The sequence below is a fragment of the Lemur catta genome, chromosome 2, assembly GCF_020740605.2.
Source record: "Lemur catta isolate mLemCat1 chromosome 2, mLemCat1.pri, whole genome shotgun sequence".
Lineage (NCBI taxonomy): Eukaryota > Metazoa > Chordata > Mammalia > Primates > Lemuridae > Lemur > Lemur catta.
The window spans coordinates 146789634-146808318 of NC_059129.1; the positions used below are offsets into that span (position 1 = coordinate 146789634).

The 18685-nt window shown below is 50.7% G+C and overlaps 1 protein-coding gene across 8 annotated transcripts in view; it reads left to right on the top strand.

The window, feature by feature from the left end:
* Nucleotides 1–18685, top strand: part of ERMARD (ER membrane associated RNA degradation) — a 35956-nt gene that overhangs the window by 8959 nt on the left and 8312 nt on the right. For 6 of the 8 annotated variants that reach the window (XM_045544740.1, XM_045544739.1, XM_045544748.1 and 3 more), the window contains 11 exons: nt 472–586; nt 1330–1432; nt 4840–4869; nt 5956–6024; nt 7067–7240; nt 10274–10357; nt 12072–12148; nt 13028–13153; nt 13696–13914; nt 15260–15373; nt 16876–17064. In XM_045544740.1, coding sequence (XP_045400696.1) covers nt 472–586; nt 1330–1432; nt 4840–4869; nt 5956–6024; nt 7067–7240; nt 10274–10357; nt 12072–12148; nt 13028–13153; nt 13696–13914; nt 15260–15373; nt 16876–17059 — 1295 coding nt within the window. In that variant the 3' untranslated portion in view covers nt 17060–17064. Of the gene's footprint in view, nt 1–471; nt 587–1329; nt 1433–4839; nt 4870–5955; nt 6025–7066; nt 7241–10273; nt 10358–12071; nt 12149–13027; nt 13154–13695; nt 13915–15259; nt 15374–16875; nt 17065–18685 lie in introns of those variants that run through there. The other 2 variants (XM_045544741.1, XM_045544743.1) reach the window with 2 other exon arrangements.

The window sequence follows — 18685 nt, forward strand, 5'->3', positions numbered from 1 at the left end:
CAGTGGTGTGAAGCAGTGGTCCCCAACCCCTTTGGCACCAGGGACCAGTTTCGTGGAAGACAATTTTTCCATGGACGGAGTCGGGGGCAGACCTCTGCAGCCTGGTCCCTAACAGGCCGTGGACCGGTCCGTGGCCAGGGGTTGGGGACTGCAGGTGTGAAGGGCCTTCTGTGCCTCCTGAAAGAACATTTTACCTTTCTTGATCAGTGGGCGCAACTAGTCAGCCCTCAGCTCCCCATAGAGTTGTTTTCACCCAAATCGCTAAAGATGGGCAGTTTTCCAGGTCTGCCATTTTCCCAGGCACCTGCGGTCAACGGTGCCTCTGGCTCTGGGTCAGGGTGGTCATACCCTCTGGTGGGAGCCCTGCGGCAGGGTGTGGCCCACCCACCTGAGGGGTTGGCTCATTGACAGCACTTCCCAGGCGTGCTCCTGTCTTATGTGATGGTGTCGAAACTATTTGCTGTTTTGCAGATGTTACTTACGAGGTGCTTTCAGTATTAGAAGAGGTGATGACGAAGTCTACTTTTATATTAGACATCATGTTACCCTACTGGGAAGCTGCGCTGACCAAGTTCAAGGCACACAGGTAATGGCAGGGTGCGTCACAGAGCAGTGTCTGATGGTGGGAGCCAGTCCCTGACGCCCGTACCTCCCACGCCTTGCCGTGGAGTGGAAGGAAAGGAAGGTGGGCTGACTCGTGGACCTGAGCGTAAAATACCTTCATATAATTACTTATGCTGCAGCTGGTAATTGTGTTTAAACTTTGTGTGTCATCCTTTTGGTACAGTGGATACAACTATTTTTCAGAATTCACTTTTTAGTAGGTTTTTAAGTTCTTACTGTGAGTGAAATATTGTTAGAGAATCTTGACACCAAGACAAGTGAGCTCTGTCCCTGTTTCCATTCTGCTCACTGGAGAGCAAATGTGCGTGGTGGTGTCAGAGGTCGGAGGAGTCCCCTTGACGCCTTACGGGGGACATTACCCTGATACATTTTTAAGCCTTGAAAACCCACTGACATTCTGGTATTTGGGTTTTCATAAGAAGTGATGACATGAGTCGGGGAGATCTTTGATGACATCTTATTCTACTGAAGCTACTAAAAATGGTTCATCAAATGTTAAAACACTGGAAAACAGTTTTAGGATCACTAGTTAATGAAACTTTGATTGTTTTTGTTTCTCATGTTAGCGAGTCAGAGTAACATCACTTCTCCTTGCCTTTCATACCACGTTGGTCATATCTGGACTGCAGCAGAGTTACTGTGATGTTGGTGCCAGTGTTTATTTTCAAAACACGGAGTTTTGCTTATTTCCCCCCAATTTCGTAGGTTTGCCGACTGTGCCATATTGTTGCTGACGCAGCTGGAGACGGGACTTAGGAAAGTTTTTGCCACGGTTAACAACTGTCCAAAGAGACTCCTGGTTGCCGAGGTACACGTGCTTTTGCTGTGGATTGTGACTCTTGTTGCTCATTGACAGTTTTCTGTGACAAATTGAAAGTTTTAAAAGAAAGTTATCTTATTTACTGTTGAAATGAACCTTTTAGCTAAGAACTTTCTTTGGAAGCCTTCACTATCATTTTTTGTGGCTTCGTATTATAATGATTGTAGGATTTATATTTGTTATTTATACTTGTTTCTGATGGTTCTGTAATATTTCCAAGTAGCATTTTAAACTCAGCGATGCCATGACAGCGTCAAGCACTCACTGCTTCTCTCCAGCCACACTGACAAGGCATCGTGCTGACTGCGTGTGACAGTTGTGCAGACCCTGGGGGAGTGCCACGGTGCCCGTCACTCCTGGGGCAGCGTGATGAGAGAGACCGAGGCAGACCTGGGTTAAACTGACCTTGGGAAAGCAACCAGAAGCCACTGAGCTTAAAAGTGGGATGTAACGCCTTTCTAGGAAGTTGTAGGGTTTGTAGGTGCTTTAGCGCAGTGCCTGCCACAGCAGGTCCTGGGAGCTTTTGTCGTCACGCACACACGCTCCCGTTTGGGGTTCCCACGTGAGCCCCGGTTGCCCTGTCGAGGCAAGTACCTCTCTCGGTTTCCAACCTGCCTCCTCTGGCGCCTAGAATCTCTCATTTCTGCCCCTTTGCAATAGCCCTGATTCGATTCTGCTGCTAGTGACAGAGGTCTCACAACAGAATGACGGCAAGGACTTAAATAGGATGGAAACGTGTCTCTGCCTGTCACACGCAGGAGAGGGCAGCCCCCAACTCGGCACTGGCTGTCCCCATCTGTGTCTTCTTGCACGGACGTGGTCACGTCTGCCTCAGCAGGGGACTCTTGCTCAAGGCTCCTGCGGGCTGTGCCAGGGTCACACCTGCATCCCCGCCAGCAGGGCAAGGAAGGAAGAAGGGCGTGCCCCTCCTCAAGGACGCTTCCTACAGGTGGCACACGCCGCTTCCTCTCGACCCGAGCTTGGTCGCGCCCATCGGGAGGCCTGCACGTTTCTGGGTGGCGGTGCCGGCTCACTGCGGGGGACCTGTTGGTGGAGGAAGGGGAGGGCGTCGAGGGACAGACGGCAGCCTCTGCCACACCTGGGACTCTCGCCTCCGCTAGATCAGCCTTCTCTTTTCGCCCCGTTGTGTAAGCGCTCCTCAGAGCTCTGTGTTCAGCCTTGTCCTCTCTTCTGTTCTGCCAGGGGGACCTCACACAGTCCCACGCCTTCCCTTCTCACCTCAGGGGAGCAATAGTCAGAGAGTGTCAGTGTTTTGAACCCCATGACGATGAAAACCTGGCACGTCACAAGACTTGGACACAGCTGAGCGGTGCTGAGAGGGCGGGGTCCCCGTGGCGCTGCCTCTCACTGGCACGTCTTTGGTCCCCAGAGTTAGTTTACGTCTGTCACTGAAGATCGTCTGGTGTGTTTTCCTCAGCATCTCACATTTCACAAAGGCGTGTTTTTTGCTCCCTCACGTTTGCTTTCTGAGATTCCTGTTCTGTTGTCTTCATCCTCTTGTCTCTCTGGCACCAAACTCAGCAGCGCTTTGCTTCCCCTCCCCTCATCCTCCTTGTGCCCCGCGCGTCACGCCGGCCTCAGCGCAGGGCTCTTCCCCCCGTCCGCCTGCTGTGCCGGTGCCCCACTCCCCGCGGCGCTCCCCGCTGGTCTTCACGGTCCCCTCCTCCTCTAGTCCGTCCTCGTGCTGCCGCCAGTTACTTTCTAAACCGATACTCCTGTGTCACTTGTCTACATTTGGGTGAGCACCTGTAATGACGTCTGGTGCCTACCAAGTAAAGCTCTCACTTTGTGCCCGGCACGTAAGGACCTTGCTGTCCTGGCCCACCCTCCTCTTCCGTCCCATTCCCGTTCCCCTCCAGCAGCCTAAGGTGGGCTCCACACCAGCTAGGAACATGCCTGTCCCCAGCCTCCCAACAGGGGCATCCCGGGGCCTCGCCCACTCGCTGTGGCGGCTGCTCCTCTCTGCTGTCCGCCTTTACTTACCCTCCAAGGCCGTCTGGTTTGCCTCACTTGTGTGCGTTTTCGTGGAGGTCTCCACCGGCTCTTGAGAGCTGCCCCGGCGCCCATGCTTGGTGCCTTAGATGTGGGCTTTGCCCAGCGCGCGATCGCCCAGCACAGTCTGGCAGGGGAAATGGGCTGCTCCTCAGAGCTCCTTCAGTGGCACTGGGGGCTCTGCGGGGGTGCTCGCCACGTGGTGCCAGGCGTGTAAGTAAACTTGGTGGTTTACTTGTCATTTGCACAAATAACGCGGAACTTTCCACTGAGCACATAATTTATCAAAGAGTATCTTAAGTTTTAGCTCAGGCTTTCACCCAGAATAAGCAGGATCAGTCTGTCAGGTATCACGCATGTAAGGATGTTTTGTAAATTACCAAATGCTATGCAAATGTGAGTGTCATTTACTGAACTCTTTTATGGCATAAAGTCTCTACAGGATAATGGAAAATATGAACATGAGTAAGATTTTCTGACCTTTGACAAGCTTATATTAGGGGAGGGAAAACATTTATACTAATTGTATTAGCACGTGTAGTTTATGGAGATAAATGAAAAATTCAGCTTTTTAGAAAAAGTGGGGATATGTGGTTGGCAATTTGATATTTAGAACAGAGCTCAGGAAGAATTTCAGGGCTGGCAATACAGGTTTGCGAGCTAAAGATACAGATCTTAGAGGCATCTACATAGTAATAAATGCTGAAGAACACTGGTAATATTAAAAAAGGTTATTCAGCATTCATAAATAAGAAAACGTTTGTTGAGAGCTGGTTTACACAAAATAGTGATTTCATCATATGCGTAAAATCTCACTGAATCCCCCCAGAAGCCTTTTGAGGTGGGCGTTATTCACGTCCCGCATTACAGGGAACCCGAGTCTGTGGGTTGCTCGAGTCGCCCAGGGTTTCCCGTCTAGGAAATGCAGACGTCGGCGTCGGAGCTCTGAGGCAGCCCGAGTCGGCAGACTGCTAATTATGCCAAGAAGCGTATAAATAAAGTATAAAAAAACCAAAGGCTATTTGTTGGAGAAACTGTTAAATTGTACTCACTCATGCACAAATACCCACGGAAATATTCTATTTTGTGAGTAGCAATTTGTAAAGTCTGGGGTCTCAAATTTTAGAAATAACTGGGCTAAAGTACTTGTAAGAGCTGTGCTTTACCTCAATTGTTGGGTTCACTGTGTTTTCCTTTTATTAATAGAATGTGTTTATTTTGTCAATAACATTCTTCCCAAAGTGTTGCTAGGCAAATGTTTATTTTTACGAGAAGTTTTCAGATTTGTGGCTATGTACCATAATTTTTTCCTACTTTGAATAATGTTACTCTATTTGTATTTTGTTTTAATTGTTTCTTTTCGTTTCTTTCCTTTTCTGAAGTCAACAGCTCTTTACACCACCTTTGATGAAGTAAGTAGTTAAGCTTATAAGGTGATTTGAAATAAGCAAAACATTGTCTTCTTTTGAAATACAAATTAAGACACAAGATTAAAGATCAGCTGTAGATCATATGCTTACAGGAAAATGTCAATAGTTACGTAAGCCCCCAAACGCTTATAATAGATTTAAATATAGTTTTCACGTTAATTTTGAGACACAATATTACTAATCTCGTTCCTAAAGTTGTACAAAGCTCAAAGTTAGAAGATGCCAAGGGATACTAACATTCTTAGCTGAAATTGTTTAGAGGCTTACATTTTAGATTTAGGTTTACGTTCTACATTTATCTTTTTTGCACATGTAATATTCCTCAACTGCTATTATGAGTGCATAGTATATATTGATTTATTTAATCTGCATATTGGGGGTATGATTCCAAAGGTGCCAATCTGAAGTAGTAAAAATTACAGTTGAAAATGCCTTTTATCATCCGTAGAGCATAGAGGCTTTGGTGTGTGCAATCCTGGGTCCTGGGTAGTGTTCTTGTGCACCTGAAGGGCCACAGACTCTGGAAACCAGGGGAGTCTACCTGTAGAGCTTTGGGCATTCGGACCATTTTGCCTTTACGATAACTAGTAGATTCCTAAATGAACGTGTGGTGGGTGAACTAAAAATATGTCTGCTTACCTGCAGATCTGTTAGGTAAATAATTTGCTATTGTTTTAGTATATAAAACATTTGATAATGTGAGGGCTAGGTTCGATAGTGCAGCCCAGTCTACGTAGGGTTAGGTCTGTAGGATTGGGTCAGGGTGGTTGGGTCCCAGAGTCCATGGTGAGTTAAGAAGTGACTAATGAAGTGACTCTGATGTGTACACACCAGCACATACAGACACCCCTGTACCACGTATGCACACACATACACACAGACACACATGCAATTAAGAATATATATGTTCCTAAAGTCATTATATGGGCTAAGAAAAATTTTCCTGAACAGGTGGTTGCTGTGTTTTAAAGACTGTCATTTAATTTTCTTGGAACATATAGCATGTTCTACTAAAGGTACCATATCTTTTAAGTGTGTTGACCATTTAATTTATTTTTGGTGTTTTAGGTTTTGGCAAAACACTTGAACGATGGTAAAATCAATCAGCTTCCTCTTGTCCTTGGAGAGCCTGCTATGGTCAGTAGTAGGTATTTTCTAATCCAGTGTTCTGGTGTGTGTGGGTGTGGTGGGCATTCTCCAACATGGAATTGGTGTTGGCTCATGGATGCCTGAGAACACACTTGGGAACCGTTCACGTGCCCTCAGCACACGCCTGCTGTGCTGTGACCCGGCAGGGTCCTGTGCTGTGTGCTCGTTACTTAAATGTCCCTGTCTGAGGCCAGGTGGTGTTTGGGAGCAGCTGCCCTGTTCCTACACAGTATCTGAACTTGCTGTTTGTGTGTTTGTGCTCTAGAAGGGACTACTTTCTTTGTGAAATGTGACTAACAGGATTGAGGATTGGATGAAAAGAGAATTATTGATTGTTTAAAGCCATTTTCTATTTATCTTTTTTTTTTTTTTTTTTTGTATTTTGTGAAGATACTTTAACGATGCCTTTGGGCGTCCATTTCTGCCATGGGACGAAAGGTGACTGCAGTAGTCTATCTGGCGCTCATTTCCGCCTGGAGTCCCTGCGACTCGGTCGGCGGTTTTCTGGCCTCTTTTCCCCGGAACCCGTGGGAGAGGCCAGGGCTGGCTGTTGAGAGAAGCAGCAACTGTCTCCGCCGGGCTGCAGGGCGGGAGAGGGGTCTGACAAGGCACAGGCAAGCAGAGAGGAAACGAGGAGATGGCAGCACAAGGGCCGTGCTCCTTCGAGTGAGAGCAGCGATTCCTTTGGTTGCCTGAAGAGTTAGTTTCCAGACGTGGACAGCTCAGTCCCTTCCTTAGAGGACAGTGACAATAAGACAGACCTGAGTTTATGAGGTGCCGGCACCGTCCGGGTAGCTCTGCCTCCCTCGGAGCGTCTCGGGCTCTGGTCAGGGCTGCGTGGTGTGCAGAGAGGACGAGGCCCCCAGGGGTCCCGGCCACGGCTCCACAGCTGCGTGGCCCCGAGGGTCCCGGTCTCACGGTTTCCTCTGTTGCGCAGACACGCCGGGAAGGGCCTAGCTCTGCGCCTGGGCACCCGCCCTTCCCTCTGCTGGGATGCTAACAGACATTCGCTCTGTTCATTTTCTGGAAGGAATTTCTCTGGGATTTCCTGAACCATCAGACGGGTCCCCGCGTAAGAGACCGTTTAAGCCATGGGGAGATCAATTTCCGTGAATTTCCACAGGAGATGACCAATCAGCTGCTTGCGTTTTCCCTGGTGCTTTTACTCAGATTCATTGATGAAGATCTGTTATCAGTTTTTAAGGTAACTTATAGGGAAGAAAATCATGAATTAGATTCTCTCTCATTCAGCCTTGAAAGAGTCTAGTTTATTTCTCAGATGTAATTAACTGTTAATCATCTTTTGTTTTCCTGTATCTGAGTTACAGTGTCCTGCATCAGAACAAATGACTGTGAATTGATCGCATGTATGCATATTTTCTATAATCAATATTACTTAATTTATGATAATTTAATTCATTTCTTAAAAAAACTCATTTTCATTCATATGTAGTAGCAATGGGGTATTGAAAACCAAAGAACAAATTATAAAACAGAATTAACCAAATATCAGGAAATTTTTACAGACGTACGGAGTGGGATATTTGCATCATCAATAAGTTGTAATTCTTTTATTATTTTAAAATAAATAATTTAGGTTAGAACATTTGTTATTGATATTCTAATCTTTTTTCCAGGTTATACGTGTGACAGTTATTTTAAAAATTGTTTAAAAGTTCAAACAAGATAGAAAAATTAATGTGAAAGCCCTTAGGATCCCATCTCCCAGACATTACTGCTAACGACTGGGCGTCTCTGTGTCCGTATTTCTCTGACAGTGCCCGCGAGGCTGCACACTCTGCTTTGCGGCTGGCGTTCTGCATGCGCAGTGTGTTGCCGGCATCCTTGTTCTGCCTTGTTCTCTTTACCAGCTGTTTGACGTTCCACTTTATCAACGTTTATCACTACTTATCTAAGTAGTCCTTCCCTGATGGGTGGGGTGTGGTTTTTCCTGATGTGGAAAATTACTAATTATGGTGCTGAAATGAATGGCCGTTCGTGTGAGTTCTTGTGTAAGTAAATTTGCAAAACAGAGAGCTGCTGTTCCAAGACAGAAGTTACCAATAGGATTTTGTTTTTATTTCCATTTCTTTTTTGTGAGATGCTGCTACTGTTTTTGTGTTTACTAAATGTTTGTGATTCTTTTGTGGACTCATTGCTGTCTTTTGCTGCGTTTTGTTCAGTTTTACTGTGTCCACTGTGTCCACAGCCTGTTGGCTGTTTCCACTGTGCACGTTGCCAGCTCCTTGTCCTCAGGTTTTGTTTTTTCTCTTTGGCTTCTGCGTCAGAAGTCATCCTGGAAAGACTCTTTTGCTTTTCAGAATTATAAATATATTTGTATATTTCCCTGGGTACTTTTATAATTTTTTTTCCCATTTACATCTTTTGACCCAACTGGAATTTTTTGTATCCCCGGCGTGAGGTGGAGAACAGGATGGGCCGTAGGCGCCTGGCCTCTGTCCTGCGACACGACAGGTATCTTAGCACCACTCAGAGAATCGCCATCTTTCGTGGGGTGTGCTGGGCTCTGATCCTGGGCTCTCTTTACTGACAGCCTCGTGACTCAGTTTAATATCTGTGAGATTAGTTCCTCATTACTCTTCCCAGACTTTTCCCACCTGTTCTCTAATTGTTACTATTCCGTGTGAACTCACGTAAACACAAAACCCCAAAAGCAAACGGACAGAGCGGAGTGAGCTCCTGAGGGATAATTGCATTTTTATGGTATTGGACCCATCTCGTGAGGTGGCCTGGCTCCACCCTCACGCCCGATGCACGCCATGCGCCCCGGTCCTCGCCCCCATGCACTGCCGCCGTCCTCAGAGTCCTGGCCTCTCCTCCCAGTCCACTCAACCCTCTGTCTTACAACTATGTCCCAAGTCTGTTACTTCCTCTCTCACGGGCCACTGGGCCAGGCCATCACAGCCTTCCCCTAAAGACCGCTGGTGCCACTGGTGCCACTGGTCTGCCACCACGTCCTGTGACACCTTCATCCCCATGTTAGCACAGCAGCCAGAGCGGTGCACACATTTCACCCCTCTGCTCAGACTCAGACTCCTGTGGGCTCGCGTCTGAGGACAAGCCAGGGGCCTGCAGGCCACCGTGTCTCCCTGGGACTCATCACGGGCCCACAGGCTGCATGTGCCTCTGTCTGCCCTGCTGAGATGTCGCCCGTGAGGCACACGTTGCTGTCTCCTGTGTTCCCACGGCAGGGCTCTCGGACGCCGGGTGAACAGGGCTGCCCGTGTCTTCTGTAGTTGGCTCCCAGCTGTTTCAGTTGCTTGTTTTGTGCTATTGAGAATGTAGGTAGTTACTGCTTATTAACTTTGTCAACTGTCAACTCAATGACTTTTTTTTGTTTCTAATAGTTTTCAGTTGACTCACTTGGATTTTCTAGTTATACAGACATATGAGCTGCAAATAATGTTATTTTTACTTTTTTTCAATTTTTTTTTTTTTTTTTTTGAGACAGAGTCTCACTCTGTTGCCCGGGCTAGAGTGCCGTGGCATCAGCCTAGCTCACAGCAACCTCCAACTCCTGGGCTCGAGTGATCCTCCTGCCTCAGCCTCCCGAATAGCTGGGACTACAGGCATGTGCCACCACGCCTGGCTAATTTTTTATATATTTATATATATACACACACACACACACACACACACACACACATATATATATATATGTATGTTTTTAGCTGTCCGTATAATTTCTTTTCTATTTTTAGTAGATATGGGGTCTCGCTCTTGCCCAGGCTGGTCTCGAACTCCTGAGCTCAAACAATCCGCCTGCCTCGGCCTCCCAGAGTGCTAGGATAACAGGCGTGAGCCACCGCGCCCGGCCCTTTTTTTCAATATTTATATGTTAAGCAAATGTTTATAGCTGTGTAATTCTTTTTTAGTTGTATTGATTTTTAGTGTTTAAATTACTATTTCCTAGTTTTGTAGTAGAATCTCTTAAATTTCCCAATTGTTTGCCTTCTTTCAATTCATTTTGTTGATTGTGGAAAGAGAGTTGGTATTTATCTTGGTTAATCGTCTTCATTTAAAATCATTTTGTTGGCTCTGATTTGACTGCGGTGCCAGACCTAGTTTAATGAAGAGTTTTGCCTTGTTGCGGCTGAATAGTTATTTGAAGGAAGATGATGAGAAATTGGGACTCTAAACAACTGACGATTCAGTAGAAAAAAACTAAAAGCCTAACCAACAGTTGTGGTAACTAATGTCGTTTTCTCTGAACTAGGAAAAAGCAGCAATAAAGTTGCTCATCGATCTTGCAGAAGGCTATGGCTCTCGCTGCCATCCGGTCTCTCACCTGAAAAAGCAGGTATGCAGAGGCAGGTGTTTGGGGCACAGGTGCGTGTCTCTGGCACCGTTCGCCTGTGGAGGCCCTGGGGGTGCCATGTGCCTGCCAGGCCCACCTGTGGCGTGGCCCCAGTGCCGCCTGCTCTGTGGCTTTGGCCATGTTGCTCGGGCTTCTCCCCACGGCCTCATGTCTATGGTTGGAGGTGGTGGTCAGGCTCACTTCCCCGGCTGTGCTGTGCCACTCGGGCACTGGTGGCGGGTTTGCTCAGTGCCCCTGCAGGCTGCTGCTTCTGCCACCATTAACCCAGGCCTAGTGGCAGCTTTCGTTTGTCAGTGGTGAGGAATGTTTTCTGCGGCACAAGACGAGCTTTGGTTAACTTGTTAATTAAAACAAACAAGAAACTTTTAAGCATTCCTGCCAGGAAGTGCCAATTTGGGAATTAGTGAAGGTGCTGATTGGGAGGCCGAGGGCAGAACAAGGGGCAGAACTAAAGCATCTTTCATGGTGTGGCTCAGCGGAAGTTGAGGAATGGATTGCCCCTGAGGGAGGCTGGGTAATAGAGTCAGCAGGTAGCAGGGTAGGGAGAGAGCTGCAAAGGCAACGTGAGGAAGCAGAGCCTCAGAGGACGGCTTGGGTGATACTGTCTCAGGAGCAGCTTGGGTCAGAGGGCGCGGCCACAGCAGAGCAGGGTGAGCAGCGTCCTGAGGGAGCAGCCCGTGCAGAGAAGGGCTTGAGCAAGGGCCGTGGGCGGTCCTGGTTTGCAGACGGACACAGCCCATGCTGATCTGGGAGCATTCGGGGTAACGTTGCTTTTTACCAAGGGAGAAGAACCAGAACTCGCCTGCAGGGAACCAGTGTTTAGAGAGCCGGGGAGGGAGGAGGGAAGCTTCTGGAAGGCAGGTTCTACTTTCAGACCTGAGTGGCTGAGTGTCCAGCCTCTCAAGCCCCCTGTGTCCCTGGGCAGTGTCCTCTCCCTTCCACACCCTGGGCTTCACACGAGTTCCTGTTCCTTTCGACCCCTGCCACCCCCGCATGCTCAGTTTCTGCGTGGCGGGCAGTCTCGCATCTCTGCTTCTGAGCCGCGCTCTGGAGATGACTGCTGGGTACCAGCTGCCCACGCTCAGGACGGCGGCAACCACCATTTAATTTGCTCACACTTTAGTGCGTCAGAAACCTGGAGACGCTCTGCCGAGGGATCTGACCGTGGCCTCCCCAGTGTTGACAGGCCGCCGTCCCATCCGGGAAGCCCGGGGCCGGCCCAGGGCCTCACGGGGCCCTGCAGAAGTGATCCCAGTGACGGCTGGCTTCACCCTGAGCACGTGCTGGGAGAAGCGGGGGAGGTGTCCCCATCTCGGACCCGGCTCTGGAAGCCACGGGGCACCCTCACTTCCACTGAGTTCTGTTGGGCACAGGGCAGTCACCAACGCCGGTCCAGGTTCAGGGGAGGAGACACAGGCCCCTCCCACTGAGGAAGCAGAAGAACTTGCAGACATGTTCACAGCACCCCAGACGTCACCTGCCTACTGACCCCCGGGGAATTTCACCAGCTCCCGCCCGTCTGAAGGAATTGAACAACTGAGACGCGCCACCTAGTTTTAAGATGTTGTAGGATCTGTAACAATTTTACAAATGTGTATTTTCTAGAAAGTGATTTAACATCCTTAACAGTATAAAAAATAAATTTTCTAGGATGTTGTTATAAAATCTCTATGAGCAATTACATGTTTCCCTGCAGGTGCTGAGCTGTGAGAAGAGCATTGGGGCTTGGCCTCTGCTGCCTTCGCCTGCGGAGCCCATTCAGGAAGCAGTCAGGTGCATGTCGTCCTGGGCTTCCGTACACCGAGGGCAGAACCCACTAGGGGACAGCCAGGTGTCTGTCATCCTGCAGACCTAGGGGCAGAACCCACTAGGGGACAGCCAGGACTCTGTCATCCTGCAGACCTAGGGGCAGAACCCACTAGGGGACAGCCAGGTGTCTGTCATCCTGCAGACCTAGGGGTAAAACCCCCTAGGGGACAGCCAGGGTAGAACCCACTAGGAGGCAGCCAGGTATCTGTCATCCTGCAGACCTAGGGGTAGAACCCACTAGGGGACAGCTCAGGGTGTGTCACCTGGGGCTGCACACCTAGTTATTCTCAGTTACAGTTGGTTTCAACAGTAGTTTCGACTGCGCTGTTGGAAGGAGGACAGGGAAGGGGGGATCTGGGGCCGGTGGCTCGTGCAGGCAGAGCCCAGCTGGAGCTGGTGCTGCATGTGGCCCCGGCCGGCTGCGAGGGCTCTTGCGGAGGCAGAACAGAGAAGGAGGGGCAGGTTTTGTGGGAACATAATGGGGTCCACTCAAAAATAGTGGATGATTAAAAAGATGAGTCTGAAGCTCGGCAGAGAAGTGGGGATGTAGGTACCAGTTTCTGAATCGTGGGATGCAGCAGATGCAGTCGTTCAGTGCTGGGTCACAGTCCTGGGGCGATTTGTGCAGCATCTTTTCCCAAGGCAATGCGTTTTCTTTAGCATTGTGTCACTTATGTTTACCCGTCTCTGTCATGGGGGCTGTTTTAATTAATCCTGGGGAAAGTAAGTTTCAGATTAAGCTCTTCACTCAGTGAGCCATTCACTTAAACATTATTTTGCATAGGTACTAATGTGGGCGTTTTAGTTACTGTCATGTGTCTTTAAATGTTTTCTGTTTTTTAGATTAGAAGACAATTCTGAAACAAATGCCTGCCGCTCCTTGATTACAAAGATCATGTGTGAGCTCTGTCACCACATGCCTGAGAGCCACGCTGTGTTTAATGACGTGGATAAACTCGCCACTGAGAGGTAAGTTCCAGGACATCCTGAGAATTGTTAAAACATTGATTAAGCCAATTAGCAAACTCAGCTATTTTCTGTTTTAAGTTGAGCAAGCTGGGGAGTAGTATTGGAATCGCCCTGTTCCTGCCCCAGGTGAACCATCAGACAAGCTTTGAGCAAGCGTGGGTCTGTCTGAGGGAAGTTACACATCCCGTATTGTGCTCATCACAGTGAAACGCTGTGTGTGAGACACCTGCCGCATGTCACAGTTCCAGCCGCGGACCCACCGGGACGCACCGCGGGCCCCCTCACCAGTAGTTAGCCGCCAGTAGGCCCAGGCGCGGAAGCGGCGAGGGGTCGCGGAAGCGGGGAGGGGTCGTGGAGGCGGCGAGGGGTCGCGGAGGCGGCGAGGGGTCGCGGAGGCAGGGAGGGGTCGCGGAGGCGGCGAGGGGTCGCGGAGGCTGCGAGGGGTCGCGGAGGCGGCGAGGGGTCGTGGAGGCGGGGAGGGGTCGCGGAAGCGGCGAGGTGTCGGTGAGCACGTCCCGCAGGAGCCCTTCTCTGATTCGCAGGTGGCCCCGGGTGCTGGGTGAACTCTGCAGCGTCCCCATCCCCACTCTGTTCTGCCCGAGGATTGTCCTGGAAGTGGTGGCTGTGCTCCGCAGCATCAGCGCGCAGTGCCAGCGCGTGTCTGGCCAGGTCGTCGCCGCCTCGGAGCTGCGGCACAGGCAGTGGGTGGAGAGGACACTGCGGTCGCGCCAGCGGCAGAACTACCTGCGCATGTTGAGCAGGTGCGCGGCGCACGTTCCGGGCTGGAGAAGGCCCCGCGGGGCAGAAGTTACCTGTGGACGCAGCGCCCGCTCTCACCTGTGGCCGTCAGAGCAGTGGGTTAGATCACAGAGCAGGTGTCCGCTCCGGCACGCGGTTCGGAGACACGCGGTGGGCTTCCTGGGCGTTTGCCTGCTGTGCCACTCGTTGCCGCGTGTTAGTGTGATCACTGCAGACTGTGTGGATTTTTATTTTATCATCTGCATTCGTTTTCCAGCCCGCTCACTCCAGGGCAGGCTGTGGGCGGCCAGAGCCCATCCCGGTCGCTCAGGGTGCAGGGTGGGCCTGCGTGGGACACACGCCCTCACTGACACAGGGACAGCGTAGGCACAGGGACGCACCTCCTGTGCACAGCTCTGGGGCTGGGAGGAAACCCACAGGGACACCGGGAGCACAGAGCTGCTCACAGACGGCGGCCCGGCAGGAGTCAGTTTCTTTTCTCCCCATCGACGAAATGATGTTGAATGGAAGGACGTTGTTTGAGGACCTGCTCTACTTATTTTCAGAGAAAGTTACAGTACATATTATTTAAAATATTGTTTGTAATTCTGGCATATGGGAATATGGGTTCTACCTACCCAAATGAACGTTTGGATCTAAAATGTAGCAGTGGATGAACTTGGGCATGCGGCACTGGGGTTTCTTCACTTACAGTGTGTGTTTCAGAATGGACCACATCGTTAAGAAATGGCCATTTTGGAAAAATTTCTAGAATTTTTGGGTTGAGTGGCACTTGTGTTTCAGAAGCTTGTACTCGGTATCGCTGGGTTGCTTTCCAGGAGGGTGACGCTTGGTGTACACTCTCGCCAGCGATGCGTAAGACAGTGTCGTCCCCTCACCTCCCTCCCAGAATGGAATATTTTTAAACATCTCAACTGGTTTTATGGGGAAAATGTCTTACTTTAGTTGGGATTTCTTTGAGTCCAGTGACATTGAGCACATTTTCCTACCACAGCGTTTGTTTTTGTCTTCTGTGAGTTCTCAACATCAGCCTGGGACAGAGAGAGGTGCTGGCGGGGCACAGCCGTGCTAGGGCCTCGCGGGTGCAGAGGGCAGAGCCGGGCGACCAGGCCAGGGAGGCGGCTGGTGCAGGGAGGCTGGGGGAGGGTGGCCGGTGTGGGGAGGCGGCTGGGCACCTGCATCCTGGAGCAGAGGGAGCGGGCGCGGGGCGTGCCTGCACTGGGGGCCTGGGGCCGAGGGCCCCGTGACTGGGGTGGTTGAAAACGGCATTGGCTATGTGAAACGGCTTTTCTCTATGGAGTGGAGATACGTGTGTGTTGATTTTGATCTCCTTTTACCCATTTTCAGTGTCAGGCTTCTGTCCCCTGCGCTCTACCTGATTCTGTTGCTCGTTGCGCTGGAATTGGTCAACATTCACGCCGTGTGTGGAAAATCTGCTTGCGAGTGTCGGCAGTACCTGAAGTAAGTGTGTCCTGCGTCAGAAACGCGCTGCTGGTTGTTGTCTGTGGTGACTTTATCGACTCCCACAGAGCCTGAGGGGCCGTGACTGTTCTTCCCTGTGGACTTTGGTGCTGTTGGCTCTGAGTGTGCAAGACGTACCTCCCGCAGGCATGTCTTGGGACATGTAGGTGAGGACTCCAGGGAGCACCGCGGGAGGAGCTCCAGGCACCAGCTGTCCCCTCGGCGGGGCCACAGCTGTCCCAGCACAGGGTCTGGGGTCCGGCCCAGAAGATGGGCTCTTCCCTGTCCAAATGGCTCACGCCCACACATGCTGTGTGTAACTGACGGTTTCAAATTCGCAAGTCTGCCATTTAGGACCATACAGATCTAGGAATGAGGAAGTAGGAAAATGCCGTGTGACCCACGTCACGTCGCAGATCCTGGGCTGAGGTGACCTCTGGGAAAGGGGCTGCCCAGCTGCAGTCTGGGCTCGGGTGCAGCCGCGGCCTCGGCCTCTGTCTCGTCGCCCGGGAAGTTCGCGATTGTCTCGCTGGTTTTAAGCTAGTGCTTTGCAGGTGGCGGGCACCTCAGCACGTGTTCAAATGAATATGAAAATGTGCCTGTGGCCCTTATGGGAAGTAGCACGGAGTTGCTCTGAGCCTGCGGGTAGCAGACGTGCAAGTGTTTGCCGCTGGTGACTCTGGGTCACTGTGTCTCAGCCGCTGCTGGTGTTTGGGGCCGGTGGGGGCCGTTGGGGGCTGCGTTGCTCACTGTAGGCCTCTCCCCACTGTGACAATCGAAAATGGCTCAGACATTGCCAGGTTTCCCTGGGGAACAAAATCACCCCAGTTGAGAACCACTTCCCTAAATGAAGGGTCTGTAGACTTTCATTGTGTTAATGCAGATTTGGGCTCTGTGGATCCACTTATATGAGGATTTTTTCGATAAATGCAGTCTGCCTACTGTATCAGCGGGTCCCACCCAAACAGGGATTGAAAGTACAGTGTTTGCAGATTCAAAACAACGAGGAAAAAGAAAACACCTCGGTGCGAAACCTGCATGTACAGAGGGCCGACTTCTCATAGCTGAGGTGTCAGGGCCAGCTGGGACTCGAGCCGTGTGGATTTTGTTACTTGGGGGATGACTGTGCATCTGTGTTTGCGTGTATCGTGTGTCACTTCAAGGAGGCGGCCTCTAAGATCCTTTCTGGAATTACGTTCTGCCATTTAGAAACATAACTTCTGGATTTGAGAGAGTGTATTTAAAAAGGTGCTTGAGTTCTGTAAGATTTTGGGGAGCCCGTCCAAGTGCACAGTGACATTTACATTCCAGCATTTTTCTCTTTCCTCTAATTTGTTTTCTCTTCATTTTAGTTTTCTATGTATTTCTTTTTCTTGAACCCTCAGACAAAAACTAATCAGCATTTAGGAATAATTCCAAGAATGAAGAGAAGACATTGAAATCATTACTATATTTTATCATGGAATGGATAAAGAAATTAATTTCTTTTTTTTTTTTAACAGGTTCTTAAAGTCGATCTTGCAGTACACGGAGAACCTAGTGGCTTACACCAGCTTCGAAAAGAACAAATGGAATGAAACCATCAATCTTACACACGCAGCTTTGTTGAAAATTTGGACTTTCAGTGAGAAGAAACAAATGTTAGTACACTTAGCCAAGAAATCCACAAGTAAAGTAGTCTTATGAAAACACCTATTAAGTCAGGATGCTTTTGGTTATACCAGAAAACCCAGCTTAAATAGATTTTAACAGTGTGTAAATTGAAAATCCAACAATAGGGTGGATTTCAGGCTCTGTTTGATCAGGGTTCAAGTTCAGTTTCTCTGCAGTGTTGTGATTTGCTCCTGAGGTGTCGGTGTGAACGTCGGGGTGGTTCTCCTGTGGTGCCAGCGGCTGCAGGGTTTCTGGCTTGGTCCCCCCGGAACACACCGTCCAGGGGAGGGAGAGGTGCTCTTCCCCCCTTACCCTGCCCTGCACTCGCCGGTCAGGCCTGCACCAGCCACCGGGGCCGGGAGCGTGGGCTGGGGTGACTGGCGTGGGCAGGCCATGGCGCACCTGGAGCGCAGGATGAGGTTGGTGCCGCTCGAGCCTCCTGGGTCAGCACTGAGGACAGCAGCTGCTGAGAGGTGACGTGGCAGGTGGCCGGTGCTGGCCGCAGGGAACTCAGAGCCCCTCTGTTTCTAGGTGTGGGGGGTTAAGTACAGCAATGGGGGAGCTAGAGGAAAGAGGGTCCGATAGGCTGGGCAGGGCGGGTCGCAGCCACTGACTGCGGGCTTCCCTGCAGAGCCACTCCATCTCCGGGGAGGCACGGGGTTCTCCAGGACGCCTGGGCGCTGTCCTGACCCCCGGGCTCCCCGGCATTTGTCCACACCCCTCAGTGGGCCGCCCTTCTCCACGCCCCCACCTTGGCAGGCGGAGCCCTGGCCGTCTGTGGACCTGCAGTGGCCCATTTGGCTGTCGGGACCTTGGGAGCAGCCCTGAGAGCAGATGGCTGAGCAGTCTGTCGCCCCTCTGCCAGCTCACCCTCGCCCCTTCAAAACTAAACCTCTGGGTTAAAGTGAAAACTGCTTTTGGCCAACACGATACAACTTTCTCTTATACAAGCAAAGATTGTTCATCCTCTTCCTAAAACTGGAGACACAAAACCCCGTGTGCCAGTGTCTCCCCTCTGGGAGATGCTCTTTCATGGCACGGTCACAGCCTCCCTCCCACACCCTGGAATTTAGATGCTGGCTTACGGGGTGCCCTATCCCCCAACACTGTGCTGGAAGGGGAAGAGGAACCAGAGAATTCACTGGTAGGTGCAAGTATGTCCTTCCCAAAGCAACGGCCGGGACACACACAGCCACCGTGTGCCTTGTTTCTGCAGCTGGTGACCTGGCAGAGGTCTGTGTGCAGAAACTTCCTTTCTGTGGCCCTCCACGGTCAGCCTCCGGCTGTGGTGCTTCACGCGCCGTGTTGACCCAACCTCATTCCTGGGAGGCCTTTCCCGTTACAAATCTCCAGTTTGGGTGACTCTAGGATCCCATTCCTAGAGCCGTCGCTGGACTAGGGGACACTAAGAAGTTCCCCAGAGAGTCCCCTGGATCCCAGACATGCGGTTTCCCGAGACAGACAGGAGCAGTTACCAGGGACAGCGGCAGTGGACACTTCTGTGCCCGCAGCTCATTGGCACGAGGCATCCGGTGCCGGCAGGTGGCAGCCTCGGCGCAGGATGGTGGGCTGCCCCTCCTGTCGCTCTGTGGAAACCTTCCTGCTTCAGGAATGACGACATCCAAACCAGAGCCCAGAGCCGAGCGGTGAGAGCCCAGA